Source organism: Electrophorus electricus, chromosome 13 (assembly GCF_013358815.1).
Source record: "Electrophorus electricus isolate fEleEle1 chromosome 13, fEleEle1.pri, whole genome shotgun sequence".
Lineage (NCBI taxonomy): Eukaryota > Metazoa > Chordata > Actinopteri > Gymnotiformes > Gymnotidae > Electrophorus > Electrophorus electricus.
This window is the reverse complement of record NC_049547.1, coordinates 8,846,412-8,871,003: the sequence shown is the minus strand read 5'-3', so window position 1 is coordinate 8,871,003 and position 24,592 is coordinate 8,846,412. Positions and strand designations below refer to the sequence as shown.

The window sequence follows — 24,592 nt, the reverse complement described above, 5'->3', positions numbered from 1 at the left end:
ATGACAAGCATGAGGTAAGGGAAAATATGCCTCTCTGGGGGAAAGCAAAGTCATTCAACCTAGACCTCAAAACTGGCAGAAACAGTCCTACCAGGGTGAAGTGCATGATGTCGCTCATGCCACTAAATTCAAAAGAGCCTCTCTTCAGGACGAAAAACCTCTGATCGCGAAGTTTTACTGCCATGGCAACAGTTCCATAAAGACTAATGATTCAGACAAACCAGTTAGAACACCGAGAGAACTTATGAACGGAGTCAGACCGCTTGCAAGTGTACGTAACGACAGCACGAAAACACAGAACGACGATGACGCCAAAGGAAAAAGAGAATCGCTAAAATCCGGCAGTACAGTCAAGAATGGAAGACAGAATAAACTTTTATTCACCCGGGAGGAGATAGCACCAGAAAGGATTAAAGTTCGCCCGCCTGGATTCGGGGGACTCAGAACCAGATTACTGCGACGATTCACAGCGCCTGAATTCATGAGACTGGTTAGGGATTGTCCTTCTGGCCCGGGGTTAAGTAAGGGGAAAATTGCTCGGTCAGAGACCTTTCCGCTGTCGCATACGCATAACATAGTTCACAGTCAGCCAAGCGTCGACAGCATAAGCGGTGTGAGGTGCGAATTTGAAGGTAGTCCTCCAGTCACTCGCGCTTAATCGACCATTATTTTATGCTCAAAAAATAGTTATACGGGGATATCATGTGCTTATTTTAATAAGATACTTTAAACAACTAGATGACCATGAATTTTCCACGAATAGGAAATAATAAAGCAACATGTACATTTTGGACTCTTCTGGGTGCTGTTTACCCAGTCTGTTCTTGGCTTTATGGTAAATGTAGATGCATTACTGTGTGATTCATTCTTTTGAAATTACACTTTTGTTTAAACCTCTAATTGTTATACAACGTCATACATTTTATAATATTCCTTCATATATTCTTCTTACACAATCCATTATCTTTACATTCGAGACGATCAAGGCTTTAAACGTATTAATATATTAATGCGATGAATCATTTTATTTTATGTATGTTTAATTTGTTTACAGACGAGAAATACTATATGTAAAATAAACACATAAATTTAACCGAAACAAATATATGTATTTGCATAGCCGTGAACCTGTGGTATTTTTGCGCATTAAACTATGCATATTGCGAATGTCAATCATTTATGGCCTGTGAACGACAGTTAATAAATACGTGTACAGTGTGCCATAGCGCGTGTGGTTTTGTATGTGTGAAAACAGCTCTTCACTGTTGGTCACCTAATTGGAAATGGATTTCAGTGGTGTGTGTGTAGGTGTGTGTAGGTGTGTGTAGGTGTGTGTGTGTGTGTGTGTGTGTGTGTGTGTGGATGTGCATGTGTGTGGATGTGTGTGCATGTGTGTGTGTGAACAACAGAGAGAGAAATTCAATATGCATCCTTTATTCACTTTACAAAATTAAAATTTAATTCCATGTTATGAACAACTAACATACAAATACAATCACAATGAATCATGTTTGAATTTCTGAAAGAATTCAAAAATAATGTACAGAATGTACTCAGCTGGTGAGAGACCAATCAGCATGAATCAAACCATACATAACCAGTGTGCTTTACCTACACTAGCTTAATGACAATCACAGTCTCATGTTCCTTAGCAGCACACATACACACTCAGACACCCATTGAAAAATACATGAATCGTTAAGAAAATAAGTCACAGTACAACAGGCTGGATATGGAAATGCCAACATGAACATTATGTCCCAAGTGTAAACATACTCTCTCTCTCTCACTATCTCTCTCTCTCTCACTCTCATACACACATTCACGCACACTGTAAACAAACACACTGAATCCTCCTGTTACCTGTTTCATAGGATGTTCCTTATTTCACTCATAATTCAGTTAAAATACTGGGAATGCAATTACAGTACCAACTTTTAATGAGATTGTATGTACATTGTTCTTTCCTCAGTTATGCATTTAAAATCCTTTCAAGCTGAGATGCAGTATTTACAATTTCCACATTTTACAAACAATTCACAACAACTTTAAGAAAAGTAGGTGAGTTAGTCCACCTGGTGAAAAAAAAAGTTCAAACAAACAAGAATAAATAGCTGAATAATTAGGATATATTCAGTTGGTTCCAATGGCTCATTAAAAACAGTTGCAGCCACAGTACTTAAATGACAGTCAAGTCCTTTCACAAATTTAAAATCAGCCTACATTGTATAGGTCTGCAAGATCCTTGACAAGGTGCAATAGTCTCGCTGTGCTAAGAACACTGGTAAAGTACCAACCTAATCTGGCCATCCTGCGCCATTCTGAATCGCAATAATAAGTAATGTTATTTGCTTTAACTAAAAGGAGTGACTTTAAATGTCACGGCTGAAAATGTTAACACTATCATAGTGTCCAGGCTGCTATCGAAGCTTCCATCCCCAGCATGAATTCCTCTTGAAGAAGAAAATTTATCAACAACCTATGATGCAATTCCTTGTGACTCCAAGGATGTCAGCATTCAGCCCCAGTTGTTTTCGTCCTGCTCATACTGGGAAAAAGTGCTTGTAGCTTGTGCCTTTTGAAGTTCACAGCAGCTGCATAGCAGGCTATTATGCTCACCACTTTGCATCCGTGACACCCTGTTGTGGGGCATTTAGGCCCGGGGATTCCGGGAGAAGGGCGCCCCTGGAAAGGAGTGGCCTACAGGGATGCATAGCACAGAGGTGAGGAAGAGGGGATGGGACTCAGCAATGAGACATGCGCTTGCGGTATTGCTCCACTAGAGGCACCAGGCACTGCGGAGAGCTGCTCTGCAGGAGGAAAGGGTGCTCAAGGAGATCAGTGGCACTTGCTCTCTCTACTGGGTCCCTGGTCAGCATGCGGTCCAGGAAGTCCTTCAGTACTGGAGACACCTGTCAGAGGAGAGCATGATGGACCATGGAGGATCAAGAGAAGGGAATTATTCAACAGTATGGGCTGGGGCAGATATTGTGCACTTTGTAAGGCTATTTAGAAGTTATGGAACAGTTGAGCTGAATGAATATAGATGAGGAATGCATGAGTATAACAGATTCAAATTATATATATAGAGAATCTGATATGTGTTTTATATAGCATATATATATATATATATATATATATATATATATATATATATATATATATATATATATATATACACATCTGTCCGAAACATCCTGTTTCTCCTGTATCTCTGTGTACGTCAATCTCCCTATATATATATATATATATATATATATATATATATATATATATATATATATATATATATATATATATATATATATATGGGGGGTGGGGGTGTTTACCTGCTGAACATTTCGAACGGTGGGTGCTGGCTCATCTCTCAGTCTCTTCATGGCAGCCACTGGGGTTTCACTGAAGTAAGGAGGCTCTCCATCAACCATCTCCACTACCATGATGCCCATAGACCACACATCTACCTGGAGTAAGATATAACAATGTTATACCTTCAAATAGACCACAGAAACCAAGGAGTATAATAAATGTAAGCCTGAGGCTTTGGATGTTTGAGTGATAATAAGAAATGATAGCCATTGATTTGATGCTGTACCGTGTTATACTGTGACTCATTACCTCAGTGCCATATGGTGACTTTGAAATAACTTCAGGGGCCATCCAATATGGTGTCCCCACCAGTGACTTCCGCTTCGGAATATCTTTGCTGATCTGAGCACAAAACCCAAAGTCTGACAGCTTGATCTGTATGGGAAAGAAGCACTGCATTGTACCCTCAGGCTACATGGAAAAATCATTGTTCCATCCTTAGCATGATACATTACATTATTAACTTTCCTGCTAAGAGCAAATGGATGGGAAGAGAGGAAAGGTGTGAAAAAGAGAAAAGGGTGGATTCTCACCCTTCCGTCCAAGGACAACAGGATGGAGTCACTCTTAATGTCACGGTGGATGACGCCTTGTGAGTGGAGGTAAGCCAGGGCCTGCAAGACAGCCTCACACACTGTGGCAATTTGCTCCTCACTCAGCCTGCACAAGTCACACTGCTCAGTTAGCACAGCAGATCAAGGTCTGAAATCTAGCCCCTGACCCTGGACCAGCCAAACTGCTTTACTTTACCATCACACTTTCCACCACATGGATGAATTGTTCCTGATGTGCACATAAGTCATGTAGCGCATGCTTGATAACTCCCAATTTTCATTTGTAAAAACATTCTAAATTTGACATTTTTTCAAATTTATATCTCTGTATCCCCTTAAAACTGATCTGAATTGAGTTTTGTGCTTTTGTGTGTTTTGAAGTGGTCAGGCATCAGTAAAAGGGCAACTTCTAACTGGAGCAGAGCTTCATTATGCATGTAAAAGATTCTTAATAACTCATCTACAGAAATTATACAAGTTTTTACTTTCTCAGTTCCTAATGTCTCTTTACATGTTGAAAAATTCCTTTTTATTTCATGTAGTTTAAAAAAGGTTTTTTAGATTTTTGAGCAAACTAAAAACAAGCTCCAAGAAATTAATCACTCTAAATTCAAAGCAATGGGCAGTAAATAATATATGCCAAGGTCTATATATATAGTATATAATTTGCAATCAAGTACTTGACACTTAGGTGAGCATTTGTCCAATTGAGATGCCAAAGCCAGTTTGGAGTTTGAATATTTAGAGAAACAAAGCAGGTGAGTGGATAAGAAGAAATGACTGTTTGTTTGGTTCAAGAGAACCCCATGGATCATACATTAGCATGGATAAATTTTATTTTCAGATTATGTTTCCCTCATGTTATCACAGCACTCTAAATTTCAATTATATAACCGAATCTGAACATGCTCCCAAAGTATGCAGGGTTTGTGTGTGATGGACTGAATAGTTACTGCGTAATCAGATGCTGAATTAACAGTACACTCCCCCCTTGTGGTTGGGATAAGATGCTACATGCTACAGAGCATGACTCCAGAACTTAAGTAAACCCTGCAATATGACATCATTATACAGAAAATCTTAAACTTCCTGTAACACAGATCAAAATCTTTTTTAAAAAGAAGAAGGAAAAAAGCATTCCCTTTTCATAGAGGTAAAAGAAGTGAATCAAGACTTAGTTGATTTGAGCTAAATTGTTTTGAAGTTTGGAAACAGTAAACAAGCCTTAAGGAATGCATTAGTTTTTTCTAAAGCTAAATCTGTCCAATTTTCAAATATAATGGCTAAAACGTTTAATATAAATTTACACGTTTGGCATCCAGAGCAACATACATATATTTATTACTTTGACAGCTCCCTGGGAATCAAACAGATGACACATTGTTAGCACCTTACTCTATCTGCTCTACTAAATAATATAATAATGTCATTTCTTCTCAGAGAACTCTTCAATGCTCTGAATACTGATAAATTGATGATTTATGCTGGTAGAGCAAGATTTTTGTTTGATTTTTGTTTTTTTCTTGGGGGATGTGGGGGGATGTTTGCTTTTAATTTGCATACCTGGTTTCAGACACTATGTTAGTGAGAGCCCCTCCCTGTAGATACTCCATAATGACCCAGAGCTCCTCCTCCACCAGCGCACTCTTAAACATCTCCACCACATTCCTGTGCTGGTAGTCCCGCATGATCACTACCTGCAAATGCAGCAAGGCAAAAAAAAATTGTGTCTCTACTTATATTGAATAAATATTTAAATGCAGACCACATCAGAGCCAATCTACACATAATGCATTTGCTGTTTACCTAATTACTGTAATTGCCATATTATCATGGGACATGTGGGAGCCCTGTAAGTTTTATATAAAGAAAATGTGACCTCATTGAAGAGTAGCTCTCGTCGCTGTTGCCTCCGCAGATCCATCATCTTGACAGCCACCAGGCGGCCACTGTGCTTCTCACGTGCAATGCACACTACACCCGTGGACCCCTCACCGATCTTCACAAAGTTCTCCAGGTATGAGCGTGGGTCACCCTTGTCCACCACCATCTGCAGGGCAGCCTTAAACTGCTCATGAGTCACCTTGGGTGGGTCGGGTGGTGGACGAGGCGACGGCAGCTGTGGCGGCCTGAAAGCGGGTGAGCATGTGCCCGGTGGGCTGGTGGCCAGTGAGCCAGTGGGTGAGGGCCGAGGCTGCAACGGGCTGTCCTGCCGGGGGTAGAGGCCTGGGTTGGGGCAGCCTGATTGCCTCAGGAAGGGCTCTGGTCCACCCGGTCGGAAGCCAATATTGGGTGAGAGGCCAATGGTATAGCTGGAGGAGGAACGGATGGCGCGGTGTGGCATTGCGCTGCTAACCAGAGGGCTACTTGCCCCGCTGTGGAACAAGCCAGGCTGGGGCCTCAGAGCCACGTCTGCCTGCAGCTATGCAAAGGAGAAAGAAAATGATGGCTGGTGCCCCAGGGCCAAGTACTCTGCATGCTAATGTAGCCTTTCCTCCCCCTGCTCGTCACCATCCGGTGAATTCTGCAAGCATGCTGTGCGTGCTCAGAACGTTTACTCCAGGGAGCATGAGTGCTTCTGAAAATAGCAGCTCCTCACCACAGGGACACTGCAGGACTAAATGCTTTATGTCACTTTTTTATCACCTTGAGAAACCATACAACATTAATTAAACAGGCTTATGCAGACTGGGAGTGTGCCAGCCTACTTTATCTTTAGAGACACCAGCAATATAAATAACAGATACGGACTGAAGCTTTCTTTCATCAATACATGAAACTCTAGATTAGAATGACAAGGTGACTATACATTTATGTTGTAAATGTCTGTATTTTAGTTTAATGGAATCTGTGTATACATTCTCTTAGTGTAACTTATTACATATATCTTATGCAATTATGTGGCATATAATATAATATCATTATTTTAGAGTTTATTGTTGTTCCTGTGGGGAATTCCAAATACAGAACCTCTATAAAACATTGCTTCACAGAGGTTCTGTATTTTTGGCTACTTCTTTGTGTGATATAATTGAAACTTACAGTTTTTGATAGCAGACTTTCTGTAGTTATTGTTAAAAAAAAGAAGCAACTATTGTGAGAAAAAAATGGTATAGAAATGATGCAGTGTTGCAGCATCACATCTTTGTGATATCAGGCTCTATAGATCATGCATGCAGACCCTTTCAGTCTTAACCAAGCATGAGTAAAAGCTTCCTCAAGAAGCAGTATGAGAGGGTTGTTGGCAGCTAGATAGCCACAGGTATTCTTCTCTCATTTGCTCATACATATTTACTATCATGTTTCTATGACTTATTTGCTCTTCCCTGACCTAATACAGACACACTTGCATATCTTATCTATGGCTACATGAAGATATTTGCACATGTATTCTGCAAATGATGTCCATATTCTAGAGCCTCATAATAGCTAAAAGTGGAGGACTACCATGAACATTAATTCCAGAGTATGTGTTTCCACAAATGCAGGTATGTTTTTCCACATTTTCTATTTGATAACATATTGCATTCTTTGGCACATGATAATCTTTTTGAGCATGAGCTGTAATGAATCTTAAAGATCCTTGTAGGAGCCAGGAAGGTATTTTTATCTCAAGCATAGAAATACCTAGAAGAGCACAATACCTTGACAGGGACTATAATTACATTATTTTAAATATATACGTTACAGCTGAACAGTCAAAACCAAGCTAGTTCAAGCTATTTTGACTTTTTAAAGATTTTTTTTTTCAGATCATTACTTAACATACTTAACGCTTACCTTCAGGTCATAAGAAGAGTATGGTCTGCCTGGGCTGTTTTGTGGTGAACCAGCAGCCTGTCTGCAGTCCTCAGATCTGGATTGAGAACCCCCACTCTCTCCTGGGTCCTCTGCATGGTCATAGTGGGACTATAGAAGCAGGATATAGGCCTTGGATTGTGAGACAGTACTATGGGAAACTCCCTCCTCATCATCAACCTCTCATTGGGGCTTCCCACATCCCCACCCACGTACACGGGCCTGGGTGGTACAGGGAAGGGTGGTGGGGGAGGGGCAGGCAGGGTAGGGGGACCCACACGCCCCTCCATGGAGCCAATGCTGACCTCATACGTGGACTTGGCCCTGGGCAGCACACCGTTGGGCTGGAGGGTGACATTCTTCTTTATACCCATGTATGGCGTCCCACTCTCGCTGTGGACATTCCGCACCTGATCTGCCCACTGTGTGTGGGCATTGGGATCAAGGTGAGGCTCGGCGCACTCCAGGTCCTCGTACTGGTAGGCATCACCCTCGGCCACCTCTCCGAGGCGGCCTAAGGACTGCGCCCTCTTGCGGGCCGAAGGGCTAGTCTTGCGCAGTGAATTGGAACTGCTCACCGACAGGCGGCTCATGTCTGAGAGCATGGCAGAGATGTAGTCGCCATGGCCAATGAAGCTCCCACGCACGATTGTCTGAGAGAGAGATGGAGAGAGAGTCATTTTTCCAAAATTACTTTTTACATTTTTTATCATATGGTCAAAAAGAGCTGACTGGTGCAAAAATAAATGACAACAGTGGAGGGGAATGGTTTAAAAGACTGTACATTCTTTCCCTTATTTTATTATAGGTCTCCATTCAGAAGCTTTTATTTTGAAGCTGACTTTGACCTCTATTTCAACACAAGTTTACAAGGGTTTCTGGCCACAAAAGATATTTTCTGTCAGTTGCCATGTGCTTCAGTTGCACTGTCCTTGACAATAAATATAAAAGGACCCCGAAAGAAGGTAGTATGCACCACAATGGCTCAGGACTTGGTTAAGCTGTCAAAAGAAAGCCCAGTGGCCTGTTACTCTATCTTGAAGCAAAAGTTGCGCTTGATTTCATGTGAGGCACTTTCACTGGGGCAGGGAGATGGAGTGGTGGTTGTGCTATTTGTACCTCCATCTCAGCAGCTAGATAAGGCATGTTTTTACTCTCGTAAAAAACAAAATTTTCAGCAGTCCAAAATTACTTCATCTGGAAATGAATGCATAGAATCCTTTGTAAAATAGCTTTGAATAGCATTGCTGTGCTGCACTTATTTCCATTGTATATGCAAGTATATGCATCTATGTGCAGCCTCTGGTCTTTTAAATGTGTTGCACTTCTTTCTGCATAACTGCCTGTCTGCTGCAATGTTAATCATTTTCCCAGTCCGTGCCATGCGGTGTTGGATCAAAATACTTAACCACCTTGGGTGATCATCTCCAAAGTTCTCCCAGAATTCAGCATAAATAGCAAGTACATTAATGTCTCTCTTGTTGATGTCCTTGTAGGGCAGTTGAGACCAGCCAGTAGTCCTCCCAGTTCTCCACAGAGAATGTTTTTGGGATGCAGTGGATATGTACCAGCCATCTCAGCCTGTGCTGTCTAAGGAAAGTGAACATGCTGAGAAGGCCAGCACACAACAGGATGCTGTGTCTTGCTAGGATATGCCTAGGATATGGTGGATATTTTGCAGGTGAAAAGTGCTGAGACTTCACTGCTGTCTGTCATATTGGTCCATGACTAACTTCCATACAGCAATGTACTAATGTACTGAATAGGTGAGTGTTGTGGCTGCCTTCCAGATCCTCTTGTTGCCGGTAATGATGGATAACCTCGAGATTGTAACGTGCGGTGGCCCGAGTGCTGCAAGACGAGGGGCAGGACGCACAGACTCCACTGACTGGGACATACATTTATTAACATAGAACACTAACGGCACTCACAAGATTCACACACGAGGAACATGAAACGGTTAACGTTAGACAGATACAAGAAACAAGAGTACGTTTTACATTAACACGAAACATCCACACATTACGCCTACAATAACCAACACCCTGTACACTTTGACACGGGTTTATATACATTTAGACGAACAAGGTACAGGTGTGGTTACAAACAAAACTGCCATCCCACTGCACGTGGCGGGCCAAACCACGTGACTCGGGGGAGGCGAGCGTTCCATGACAGAGATCATAATTGTCAATATTAATATCTGGTGGTGCATCAGTATTCTGAACAGGAACATTGGAACAAAAAGCATGTTTTTGATGAGAACCTTACATGTCCTTGCCTTTGTTTTGAGATGGGCAAAGTTAAAGAGCCTGCCATCTGTTCTGGTACACAGGTAGATCCTAACATGGTGCCGAAGGTGTTCTTCAGGAGCAGGGAAAAGAAGGTCCCAAAAAGTGTTGGAACAAGAGCACAGCCTTTTTTAATGCTGCTGTACATGCTGAAGGGCTCGGAGAAGCTGCCATTTAACTGTACAATTGAAGTGCTATTGAAACGAGCCCTGTAGTTTTGGAGGGAAGCTGATCTTTGGCAGAATCTGAAAGAAGCCTTCTCTGTTAATCAGATGGAATGCCTCTGTGAGGTCAATAAAAGTGATATACAGAGGCATCTGCTTTTGTCTGCACTTCACCTAAAGGTGACAAAGTGGGAAGATCATATCTAGGGTAGACCTTTTGGCTCGAAAGCCGCACTGTGACTCCGGGTAGACTGCAGTTTCTGTAGGCAGGTCAACAGGACTAGATCAAGACTGTGCTGACAATGAAGATGCCTCTGTAGTTGTTGTATTCACTTATTTCTCCCTCAATCTTGGAATCCCTGTGGTACAGTTCCTTCTGGCCAGCATTGGCACACGAATTCATGTAGTGGAATAAGTATGTTATTTTTGCTATGTTTGATCAGATTGGGAGGAAATTCCATCAACTGAACTTTGAACTTTGCTCTTGGCAGCCCTGAGCTTCTGCAAGTTCCTAGTTGTGGGTGACCATTTATACTCAGTAAGGACAGCACACTTCAGCTTCAGTGATGGGTGTCATGTTGTCTTCTTTCCAAAAATAGTCATTGTTGTGAGATAGGTGGTGTCCCGGGTTACCCAGCTCTCTCTCTTTAAAGTCATTGCAAACTGCTCCATGAGATCTGGTTGTGACATTTTACTGAAAACAATACAGTGGTTTCTTGATTCTTGGTGCTATGGAACTTCTTTGGGTGTAGCCTGATCTTACAACACACCAGAGAGTTAGCACTATGATAGGACATTCTTGATGGCAGCATGTCTCACAGGGATGAGGTCCATGAAGTGCCAGTGCTTTGAATGTGGATGTCTCCAGGAAACCTTGTGTTGGGGTTTGGTCTTGAATAAGGAATTATTGATTCAAAGGCCATGGTATGTGCATACCTTAGCAGTCATTGTCCATTCTCATTAATTTTTTTTATGCTGAACTGTCCAAAGTAGGATGGCTATGAGTCATGGTCAGTGCCCACTCTGGCTTTAAATCACCCAAGAAAATAAGTTTTTCTTTGTTTGCTATGCTGTCATGATGAATGTGAGGCTTGTGTAGAATTCCCTTTTTTGCGTCTGGCATGGCCATAGTGTTGGGATGTAAATGCCGGCAAGGGAGATGGAGAGATGGTGGTGTTGAGTCAGAATCTGGAGACACTCTGAGCCATTTCTGCCTAATTCTACCCAGCCCAGCAGGCTGTTCCTCACTGCAAGGCCTACTCTGCATTCTCTGGGTTCATCAGATCCCTTTACTTGCCAGTAGAACATATAGTCTTTCTCCTTTAGTGTGCCCGAATTGGCCATCCTTGTTCCTGAAGGGCAGTGATGTCTACATGCACTCTCTTGAGTTCATAATTTATGACAGCTGTTTTTCTGGAGTCACAGATGTCCTGAATGTTTTCATTGTGTTATTGCTTAGAGCAGTGGTTGAAGTCTAATCTTCCTAATCACCATGCACCCAATGAGAATAGCAGACCATGGCAGGACAGCACCTTATTGGCTGGGGACTGCTCAACTTAAGGCAGGCAGTTGCTGTCCATTGAGATCCAAAGATCCATGCCATCATCTGGACCAACCCCTGGTTCACACTCACACTCATACCAATGTTAATTGGGCAATGACTAAGAACTAGTAACTTGCCCCCTGATTTGCCAATGCTACAGGCAATGCTGGAGTTCCCTCTCCAGATTGTAAGCTCCAGGTGTGTTGCCCATCTAGCATGCCCCCATTCCACTCCATGACACTGATGGATGGAAAGGAGCAGTGAAGTAGGACAGATTTTAAATCAGAGTCCTTCTCGTAGATGGACTGCCTTACTAGGCCAACAAGGTCTACACAAAGTGACTTGTTTTAGGTCAGCAGAGGTTCATTCTTCCCCTTCTACTGTCAATCAAAGCAACTCTGCTGAGCTTAGAGACTAAGCCAAACAAGTAGGCCTGGAGTTAGACTTCTATCTTATAGTTTACCTTTTATGTTATCCATATTACCATGTATATATACACTGCCTGGCCAAAAAAAACTAATATTTCATTGGACCACCTTTAACTTTGATTACGGCACGTATTTGCTGTGACATCATTTCCACAAGCTTCTGCACTGTTACAACATTTATTTCTGTCCAGAGTTGCATTAATTTTTCCCCAAGATCTTGTATCGATGGTGGGAGATTTGAACTACCATTTGGAGTCTTCTCCAGCACATCCCAAAGATTCTCAATGGGGTTCAGGTCTGGACTCTTTGGTGGCCAATCCATATTTGAAAATGATGTCTCATGCTCTCTGAACCACTCTTTCACAATTTGAGCCCGATGAATCCTGGTATTGTCATCTTGGAATATGCCCATGCCATCAAGGAAGTAAAAAATCAATTGATGGAATAACCTGGTCATTCAGTATATTCAGATAGTCACCTGACCTCATTCTTTGGGCACATGAAACTAGATCTGACCAACTGCAGCAACCCCAGATCATAGCACTGCACACACAGGCTTGTACGGTAGGCACTAGGCATGATGGGTGCATCACTTCAGCCACCTCTCTTCTTACCCTGATGCACCCATCACTCTGGAACAGGATAAATCTGGACTCATCAGACCAAATGACCTTCTTCCAATCTTTATGCTCCCTAGCAAATTGAAGCCGTTTTTGCCAGTTAGCCTCACTGACAAGTGGTTTTCTTAAGGCTACACAGCTGTTTAGTCCCAATCCCTTGAGTTCCCTTTGCATTGTGCATGTGGAAATGCTCTTACTTTCACTATTAAACATATCCCTGACATCTACTGTTGTTTTTCTACGATTTGATTTCACCACATGTTTAAGTGATCGCCGATCACGATCATTCAAGATTTTTTTCTGACCACATTCCTTCCTTGAAGATAATGTTTCCCCACCATTCTTCCACTTTTTAATAATGCATTGAACAGTTCTTAACCAGATTTTAATAGTTTCAGCAATCTCCATAGATGTTTTCTCTGCTTGGTGCATGCCAATGATTTGACCCTTCTGAAACAGATTAACATCTTTTGCACAACCACAGGATGTCTTTTGACATGGTTGTTTAACAAATGTGAAGCTACTCACTGCATCAATTAGGGTTAAATAACTTGTTGCCAGCTGAAACATAATCACCCATGCAGTAATTATTCAATGGGAGGCTCTTACCTATTTGCTTAGTTAAATCCAGTTGGTGACCTTTTTTAGGCCAGGCAGTGTATATATGTAATAGATGTACTGCTGGATGTAACAGTCATATTGAAAAAGTGATAATTATACTTTATGTTTAGGAGGCTAGAAATGTGTGTGAAGTCTTCGTGGAAAATGTTCACTACACTGATTACTTTTTCCAAGAATGTAATTTAATTGAATTATTGTTTTCCATTTTTGCACTGAGTATTGGGCCATACTCAAATATTTTTATAAGGTTGCATGATGAAGGGGCTGCAATACTCCACCTTCTTTGGTTTCAGCTCCACTGGTGTTATTCTTGAGGGGTCCACCATGGGTCTGGGCCTTCGCAGGTTCTCTATGGACTCTGCCATTGTGTTGGTAGGCCCACAAAAACTCCACGCTTTGCATCAAAAGAGGTATGGACTCGGTGCTCAAAATTCTTTGGTGCAGATATTTCTGGCCTCTTCTTCTTCTTTTTGCGAAACATTTTCAGGTCCTACACTTGGAACCTTGTCCAAAAAAAAGCTTAGTGTTAATGCAAAAAACCCAAACTATCTACAAAAACAGAAAAAGTTTACCCCTGCTTATTATGAATGCAGTATTAAAGACACTTTCAATATATATGAAGCCATTTTTAATGGTGTATTTGCAATTTTCTTTGAAGACAATTTATTTGTACTCTTTTATAATTTATTTACCACATTACAGGGATACATATTGTTATTTATAATAGTAAGGAAAAAAATAGAAAACAAGAAAAAGCTAATACATTATTGTGTGTTTTAAGTTTTCCTGGCTGCTACATCTAGCCCTCCTTTTATAAATTAAATGGCAGGGCAAGTGTCACGGTACGGCCCCTCCCCCCAAACATCTCCTCGTGTGTGTGTGTTCATCAATGTGGCCACACCCTCCCTGTGTCTCACACCTGCTCCTCATTGTGTCGTTATCATATATGTATAAAAATCTGTCGTTTATGCATTTGTGTTGTCAGTGTTTAATCCCATTAGTCTGTGTGTTACGACGTGCATGTTATATGTGCAAAAAAAACGTGTGTTTATGTTCAACATGACTCGTCCCCGCATCCTTCTATAACTCATCACGTTACAGCAAGGGTATCTTTAAACCATTGTTTAGGATTATGCATGAATTAACCTCATGCAGAACACTGCATACACACATAATCACACATACACAAATAATTAGAGAAGAAATCAATCAATCAATCAATCAATCCCATACAGGTGTTTGTCCTGGTTCCAAAAGACAGTTAGCAGGCTGCATTACAGGCTTTCTTCATGTTCTTTCATATGAAGTGCACATCCCCCTTTTGTCTAGCCTGGCTAGTTTTGTTTTTCTTTTTTTCTATCAGCAGAGAGTCAGATACATTTGTGTTCACGTGAGAAATGAAGGATAGCTGCTCAATTAAGGCTTTCTCATCGCACCTGCCCTTTAAGTGACAGATGGAAAGCCTACAAAGGAGCTCTGGCTCCAGCCCCAGGGTTATGAGTGCATTAGTGGAATGAAAAGGCTCACAGAGGAGCCAACCTTCCCTCATCCCAAATGTCCGTTAGTCGCTGCAGAGGTGTCTTTCTCTCTCGGACTTCCAAGGAAACCAACCGATAAGACCAATAAGGTTTTGTACTTTGTTTTATATTTATTATTTTCATAGGACATTCACTGACCTTTAGCATTTTGTGTTTTTATTAGGTGTCTTACAGAAGATGAAGGATACCTCAGCAATAATTAAATTCTTAACATCTGGATTTAGTACTGGTACTCAGATACAGCACTTGGAAGATTGACCTGGAAAAAGAAAATGAAACTAGATTTGAGCTGTACATTATGTAATGATGTAACTGAGCAAGCTTTTAATACTCAAAAATAGAACTCTGAAGTTGTCCTTAGGAAATCCTGGACTACATTTTGCCTTCCAGTGTAACCAGACAAATTCACACCTCATGCTATTTCTTCCCTTTGCATGCAGCCCCTAAGGAAGGCTTCAAAAAGCTGAAGTGAAATTTATAAAAAATAGGTAAGTGATTAAGCAACTGAACAAGGTTATTCTAGACCCCACTAGTGGTGGTGCATCTGAAGCTGACTCCCCAGCAGGACACCATCATGATACATGGTTATAATCCAGCTTCAGATCAGTACCCAGTGACTGACACACACACACACACACATATATATATATATATATATATATATATATATATATATATATATATATATATATCATGATGGCATAAGATATTCGATATTCACATCATGGAGGTTGGGGCTGGATAGAATGAGGAATGAGAGAGTGAAAGAAACAAGAAAGAGAGAGAGAGAACAAAACCACACTTCTTTATATGCCTATACTTCTTTATATGCCTATACTTCTTTATAGGCCTATACTTCTTTATATGCCTATACTTCTTTATAGGCCTTTTTTCCTTTGTTAAACATGAAAATGCTTTTTTGCTGCCATGAATTTTGCTGGTGGAAGAGCAAGGGGTATATTATTTGATAAAAGCTGACAAGTCAACAATTTTGTGCTATGTCTAATACACAAGATACATTGTTTTTAATATCTAACTGTGCCCTGGCCCTATAAAGACATCAAATATTTAAAACCTGTAACATATAGTTAATCTCACTTTATGGAGTGCACCTTTGGAGTTAGGCTTTCTTGAAGCATAAAAAGTGGAAGTTAGGTAGTTTGGGCTTTTCTTAAAGCTGTAGATCACAAATGTTTTAGTCAAATGTGTTTATCGTAATTTTACGTAAGAAATTCATTTTTCAGACGAAGCCTTATATTACTGACTTCAAGCGGATTATAGTTTACATATTTCATAGTTAATAGGGAGGTAATATGATGGGGACCAATGTTATCTGTGTCAACAAATGTCAACACTGTCAGACTAAATATTTTGCCTTGGTTTATTTCACCTGTACAAGCAGACTGATGTGTATTTATGGGAGGATGAAATCTAAGCCCGTTTGCACTCTGGCTACAAGTGATAACAGTGCCAACATGAAACAACCACGAAACCAAATCAATGTTCTCCAAATGGACTGTGGTCTTTCCCAGTATTGATTTATTCTGAGATATGACCACCCAGCCACGGTTGGAGTCTCCTCTACTTACGTCATGCTGGGTGAGCAGACAATGTGTGCTGGTCTTTTTGCTTTGTTTTGCTTTGTTACGAGACACATCACATAACATATTTAAACGTTTTTCAGCAAGCGTTTTTGATGTGCTATCATTGTGTTTAGCTGAGACTTGACACATTTAGGACAACCTCAGGCTATGTGTCATTTAAAATGCAATACATAGTCTTGGGAGTTTAAAAACTCACATAGCACTTTTAAGGAAAACTACTCTGGCTTGGTGTTACAGTGTTTTAAAGGTCTTCTTAAAGGACATTGCAGAAGTGCAATTGGATTTTGAACAGTGTTGAATACATGTCCTCTTGAGTTAATTGAAAATTTGATAGCACTATCGATTTACACACTTTAAATCTTACTGAGCTGTTTTCAACAGCACATAAGTTCAAGTTCAAGACCCTTTTCAAAACAATAAATCATAGATTAAATAGAGTGTATATGGAAAAAATATCCTAACTATACTTTTTTCTTGCTGTGCTGAAAACCTGTGGTCAACATAGGCTTTCATGTAATCCATTCAGATATGGCCTAGAGTACTGACCTTACCCCATCAAAATACAGCATCCCAAATTCATGAAACAAATTGCAAGAGCTACAGAATGCTAAACTCTTTACATATTAGACTTAGATTTGGATTTTACATACCTCATTTTACCTCAGAGAAAGTAATAAAGAAAATGTGAAAATGTGAATATAGTGAATGAGTTGTAATCAAGCACTCCCTTTAGCAAAGTGTCAGTGGCTGTTCTGTGAGGCTGCTGTTTCCAACAATTGATACCTCTTCAAGGTTAGCAGTAATGCATTAATTATTTAAAATAACTCAATATTCTCATGAATATGTAACGGCCCATCCACTATAAATAAATAAGCATTTAATAAAACATTCCTTTTTGAGGAGGTAATAAATGGGCCCATATAATACTGCACTTCATTGCACTGTACTTTTATGGCTGGTAACTACAGTACCAAGCTTTATATGGTGCTTATACCATTAATTGATCATTACTTCATTGGCCTTTTGAGATACTCCACATGATCCACATGGTCATTTCTCTTTCTGTTAATTATATTTTTAGTGTTAATGTCACTGAGTTCCATTGAGGGACTTTTAAAAGTAAGTCTAAAAAGAAGTGCCAATTCCCTGTGAACCAACAGCTAGATTTATTAGTGGCAAATACAAAACCAGAGCCATATTCATGGTCCAGGTTCAATCTACAAACTCAGAGTTTCAGGATAGATAATTAAAAAAAATAATTAATAAAACATGACAACAGAAAAGGAAACAGTCTAAAATGAATAACACAACTTACATGAGCAAAGACTAAGAAACAAGGGCAGAGAACCCACAACAGTCAAAGCTTAAAACATAAAGTGACCAGCAAACACAGGATATATATATATATATATGTATGTATGTATTGTGCTTTATTACATTGCTGTCTTCAGGACAGCCAGGGTTATACACATTGTCTGAAAAGCCCACATTATTCACCTCTGACCTCAACAGATACCAGCTGGTATCTCTTCTTCACATTCTCTCTAAAGACCTACAGCATGCTGTCTGTAACCAGTCATCTCCCTTTCATACCCAGAAAAGACTTCAGGATTCTAACCAGCCTAACTTAAAACCAGCATATTCTACAATAAACGGCCCTCTCTGCAGTTATAGCTAAATCAGTCAAAATGTACTTGACCCTGATTGTTTCTAACCTGTCTGCATCCTCGACAAATTCATAAGCTCTTCCTGCCTATCTCCACCAGGCATCACAGCCTCAGTATGGCAGTGGCTTGCATTCTACCTAGACACTTTTATCAGTACACATGGAGAGCATCCATGTTTGCTCCATACAGACTCCCCAATGGTGTCCATAAGGATCACTGTTTGGTTCTCTCTAAATCAACCCTCTTGGCGATCTCTTTTTATGCCTTCTCCTACCTCTGTTTTGCTAATGACATACACACCACATCCTTCCTTATTAGATTTTCTGGTTTTGTCTCATACCTTCTTATTTCTGGCACACATCCCCTCCTGGATGGTTGCCTATCACCTAAAACTGAATCCGAGAAGACAGGTCTGGTATATACCCATGGTAATACATGCAGAGGCCAAGCTCTGGTTAGTTACTTTGAGAATGCCTTGTTCTAAGAAAGCACAACAGCCATGGCATAGTTTTGGATGCTCAGTTATTATTATCAGAACATGATACCAAATTGTCTCCCTCCTTCAGGCTTGTCCTCTACACAATAAGGAGAATTGAGAGATGTCTCTCTCGGGATACCCCCTGGATGGTTGTTCAGGCCATTCTTATCTTAAGGTTTTGTCCCAGCAGCCATAAAATTGGTCAGAATACCTAAGCACAAAGTCAACACATGTATGTCCATGGGACAGTGTGTGGGGGAGGGGTATGAATATACTGCACAACAATCCTCCATGCCTGACTGCAGAGGAGCCAAAATTTAAAAAAAAATTCATGTTTACCCATGTTGCAGGCAGGAACTATAATGGGGAATTAGCAGGGAGTGTGCCTTCTAGATGATCCAATTCTGGGACTACCACTCACTGTTTCATGGAGAATTCATGTTGGATAGCATGTTGCAGGTGGAAGGAATACTATGTGGAAGGAATGTATGTGTAGGCCAGAATTATCATAATCTGAGCCAAATTACACAGATAGATTTGTTTAGCGGCATGGATAGAATCAAGAGTCACAATCAAGTTATTTACAGAGATAGCAAAGGAACTCCATCACATTCATTATTGAGAACGTTTTGCTCTTTGAGTGTAAGGACACTGCATTGTGTGTGGTGTGTGATGGGGGCATTCTCTGGAAATGTACACACACAAGCACACATTCGTACACACACATACAGTTTGCTTTATTCACCTATTGACCTTGGAATTAAAATAAATAGGTGAATCAAAGTTGCTTCTCATCTAATTGCTCTGCCTTTGTATCATACAGTCTTACAAGGTTATATATTATTTGCTCCTGTGGCCTGGATTTTAATTCAAAATGGAACTACTGGCTGTATATAATAATCCTTCAAAACAGTACTGTACTTTTAAACAAGATATAGTGAGTTATGCAACTATCCTGTCTAACATAATCATAGACCATTAGTATGATATTGTGGACTTGTGGAGCTGGCAAACTTTACTGGAAAGTCACTGGAAACTGATATGTTCTGCTCTGCTCATTTTCAATAAATCTTTTTTATTGCATTACAAATCTCTACTAAAAATGATATTTATTTACTGTGCCTTAATAAATATATTATCGCACTTAATGGCTGATATGCCAAAATTACCAAAGGTGTTGTCTGATGATACTGGGAGGATTTTTCTTCCTGACTACATGTTTATGAAGTTGACTGGAGGACAGAAAGAGAATGAATCTGAAGTCAAACACCTGACAGGCTTCACTAGTGCTATTCAGTTCCATTATTCACTTGTAATTTACACAGTCTCTGTTCTTGAGATGGTGTGTCCACACATATTTGGGTTTTTTATATGCAATGGCTAAGCAACATTCTGTGATACACAACACTCCAGATGCAAAATGTGTTGAATAAAATTGCTCTTATCCAAACTGGAGCTCAAGTAGGCCTTTAGAAAGTGAAATACACTGACTGTTCTAATTTGTGCCATCTGAAAGAGCAGAGTTTTCTGTCAGCAAACACATCCCTCAAACTTCCAGTGACACTATTGTAATCCAGCACTTCAATTGAGAGAGAAATGAGTGTGGTTAAAGAGCTTAGACATATCAGAGCAGCAGATCCTGCCATGTTTTGCATCAAACAAATGCAAGTTTACCGGAGCCAAGTTTTCCAACTGTCATCTACAGTTCTGATTACAAATATCTATGAAAAAGAATATTAGATTTTTAATTGAATCTTCAATTTCAACTCTTTCCTGTCTCATGAATGCACAAAACTAGGGAAGTATGATGTCAAACATATGCCACAACCTAGTTCAGGGGGTGCAATGACTGACTACAGAAACCAGTCTAGCTCTATGGCAAATATATTTTCACTAACAGTATCCCATGGAAAACCTTGAGAAGGCCTTGTAGTAGAAATTATGTGTCTGAGACAGTGTCACCTCTGTCCTTAGCTGCTTTGGCAGATGTGCTCATTATTATCACCTGGCTTCTACTCAGTTCTCTCCTCTCAGCAAAAATGACATATCATGCTCGTCCAATAAGACAAGCCAAACAAGCTTTCATTATGTAATTTATTGATAGAGTGAATTTCCCTTCCAAGATCTACTGTAGCATACTTTCATGTTCTTTACCCTTTGTCTTCAGTATGCCTCTACTCAGACGAAAACAAACAAAAACATTTTCAACATTTGCTTCTGGTTACTATTGGGTTAATCACTCCTTTGGGCCTCTCTTTTTTAAGCATGCACACACTGATGATAAAAAGCTATTCATTTTGGTCTTATTTTGGGTTAATAGCTGCCTTCCCTGGGAATTTTTTATTTTACATTATAAATCAAAAGCTATTTTATTTATTTTGGTGTCTGTCACTTTAAGCCTTAATGTATTTACCTTTTTTAGGGCTAGTTTTCTGTACATGGTCTTAGCCTTGTCCTGGGTTTTTAATGGAGAAAGCCCACTGACGGTTGCAATTTAGTACAAGGCATCATTTAATATAAATCAGGCAAACAGTGCAGTGGTTGTAAAGGGACAGGGGACACTTTCTCTAGAGATGTTTGTTGGGCAGTCCTGTTAGGTTGTGTGGAAGCAGGGCTTGGGCCCACACCATCCAGAAAAAACACACCGCCAACCACCACCAATGAAACGTACTGTGAAACATGACCGCAGATGCCCTGGGGGTCAGCAAGAGATCAGCACTGACAAAAAAATAACGTCTGGATGGCTCACAATCTAGTTCCCAGGCCTCGCATCCCTCACTGTCACTCCCTTTTCTTTCTTTTGTTTCATTTTGCTATCCTATAGCTCTCCTGCAAGGACAGGCAAGCTATGAACCTCAGAAATTTCAGCCCAGGGACTGTTGACAATTAATTAAGCCTTGTCAAAACATGAATACTGTATGTCATGGTTTCTTCTCAACCTGTTTAATTTGTTCTTCAGTGAAGATAAGACATTCTGTCAATGCACTGTATGCATGTAACATAGTGAACAAGCATTTTTGTATCATGGATACAGAGGAACATATAATATTTACACAAGAGGGCCAAATCACCTATATTATTATTATCTATTATGATTAATCCAGAAAGCATAACTCAAATTCTGTAAATCAGGACCAATAAAGATCCGTATATAATGGTATAGGTGGCAAACTAGTAAACAGGACAAACTCAATGAAAGAATACCTTTAAATTGTTATTTACAGATCTTTATTCCTGAGCTTTAATCAGGCAGAAAGCAAAACTGTCTGCCACTTGAACACAGGTATCCTAAAAGACTTTCCTGCATTGTGATTCTCAGCTTGTTGGAACTTGTGAATTTAACCACTGACAGCTGGGTGCATATTTGAAGCCATTGCTCAAAAGCAGACTAGTTTTACAAATATTTATTTGGCAACATCACTAAACACAAATCCCTCCACATGTCCACCTTATTCAATGGATCAGCCTGAACCTGTATGCAAAAATAGTCAAATGGAAGAAGGAGCAGTAAACAATTGCATCTGTTTTTCTTCTCTTAGTGACGACAACACAAGTTAGAAGTTTCTAGCCTCATGCCCACCCTGCACCAGGGCTCTACAGCTCTGATCTGAATATTAGCCTCCGTAATAGGAGTAGGAAATTTGGTCATGGCCATGCAAAAGGGGACTTATTCAGGCCACCTCACTCTGGCCGTTTCAGGGAGCATTTCGGCATGAGTGCAGCCTGCTGCCAGCTTGCCTGGATCCGTACACCTGAGCATGCAGCCTCTAGCCGGCAGCTAACGCACCGTGACAGCAACAACTGGCCCAGTTCTCCATGCTACGCTTCCTGAACACCCCCCCACACGCACGCACACACACACGCACACACCCCAGGGACCTCCACTTGCCATTCACCCAGCTGCCTGAGGAGACTGCAAGAGGAGAACTCGGCTCGGTCTCCGAAAGCAGCAGCCTCACCACAGGTGGCCACTAGCAGGCACCACAAAAGGATGAGAATGAGTAATGGGAGAGAGAAGGGGGTGGGGGTAAGCTTGGGTGAGGGGAAGGTGAAAGCCCTTCCACAGCAGTGCAGTGCTTCAGTGTCTTTTCTATCCCTCCATTCATTACCACCTGGACTTGGTGCATTCTGTTCTCTCCCTCCTCCTTGGCAATGTCCGTGTGCCTAGTGTAGCATTGATCTATACCGCTCCTCATCAATGAGCCTCAGCATGCACCCCGCACTCCCAACCACCATAAGATCACACAAGTAAAAAGGAAAAAAAGGGACCATCTGAGGGGAATTAAGAACTCAGGATTAAAACAGAGAAGCAGGCAAGTCTGCTTACCTTGCCGTTGCAATGAACGCTGAAGGTTCTCTCCTCTCAGGAGAGGAGGCTATGTGAGCGCGTACACACACGTGCACGCGCTCACACACACACACACACACACACACACACAGAGGGGAGGAGGGCTGTCTCAAGCAGCCTCACGCTGCAGACTGACGCTTGCCCAAGAAAGCCCGATGCGCTGCTTCCTCCGGGCACCCGTCCGCTCCAGCGTTATCGCCATCGCAGAGCCTCTTTGTTGGAGATGAGTCGCCCAGGCCTCCATGCGCAGCCGATCCCACTTTGTGCCAGCTCCGCTACTGGTAGAGCGCAACAGACACCATCAAGATGCGGCCATGCTGAGTGAAAGGGGATAGTGTCCACTGCCAGAGGACACAGCCACCTCATAGAGATGGCTTCGTGCTTTGCCTTCTGCTCCCTTCTGTTTTTTGCTTCTCACTCTTGCGCCCCCCTTATATTGTTCTCTTTCACTATTTCTCCCTCTCTCTCTCTCTCTCTCTCTCTCTCTCTCTCTCTCTCTCTCTCTCAACTCCCTCCCTCCTCCCTGTGGGCGGTCTTTGCCGAGTGCCTTTCAGTAGGAGCAGCACGCACGTCCGCTCCGCTGCTTCTCCGTGACGGAGCCGAGGCAAGTGGCCCGTCACCTGGGAGACTGTTTAGCTGCCAGGCCCGCCCCCTCTGTAGTGAACCTTGCACACGAGCAAGCAAACCGAGACAGCGAGGACAGCCGCACCTATGAGGTGTCAAGTGCTCCAGAGATGGCCAGCTCATACAAAGTCCATAAGGAAAATCCAAAACCCATATTATTAGGACCATGGGAGACAGTGGAGGCTTTCCATTACATGAGAAACAAAGAGCTGCAGTTAGCAGAATTTACAATATATTCTGAATAAATACAGTATGTTAGAAATTAATAATTAAGACTTATTAGACAAAGGATGAAATACTGGTAGTTTATATCTTCTTTTATATGTCCTCCTAGCCAACTACAGCAAATGCAACACCACATGCTTTTCATGACACCTTGAGCAAGTTAATTATAAATTAACTTGCCCATTTTATCAATAGCTTTACTCACAGAGGGGAGGTTTTCATTTGCATCTTAATAACTCCATTGTCTCCACTAAAGAGTGTGGCATATGTGAACTTCTACTGCCCCCCCCCCCCCCCCCCCAGACTCGTACAATAACACCCCAGTCCCCACTTGATCTTATTGTCATTGTTATAGCTCTCATTGGTGCCCCCCAGCAGGATGTTAACTGTCTAACCTTTATCCAGCACAAATGTTGTAACGGTACTTGATACAGCCTGCAAATGTCATTTAAAATAATTGTGTTGAATTTGAACTTATCCACATTATGCTGTTATGCTGAATATACCTTGACCTGGCAACAAGCAACTTGATGTGTCTGACTGCTGTATTTCAACTGTATTATAACACTATTGGTCACTAGGTCTATTGTGATTCAGGATTAAGGTGGACTCCAAATGTGGAGCTGAAGACAAAGCCAAAAACTGTCTATGGACATCAACAGATTCAAAGAACAGAATAACAAAAGGCTTTTTTAGCTGTCTTTGTGTTCATTAACACAA

At 41.1% G+C, this 24,592-nt stretch overlaps 1 protein-coding gene across 1 annotated transcript; it reads right to left on the bottom strand.

Moving 5' to 3' along the window:
- Positions 1-1,418: 1,418 nt before the first annotated feature.
- Positions 1,419-23,488, bottom strand: LOC113571327 (serine/threonine-protein kinase PAK 6). The gene is given in 11 exon segments (XM_027000187.2): positions 1,419-2,912; positions 3,330-3,464; positions 3,619-3,744; positions 3,903-4,029; positions 5,487-5,620; positions 5,803-6,345; positions 7,704-7,747; positions 7,750-8,374; positions 13,667-13,743; positions 13,746-13,891; positions 23,003-23,488. Coding segments are annotated over 10 exon segments (2,103 nt in total). The 5' UTR covers positions 13,870-13,891; positions 23,003-23,488; the 3' UTR covers positions 1,419-2,744.
- Between the last annotated feature and the right edge of the window lie 1,104 nt (positions 23,489-24,592).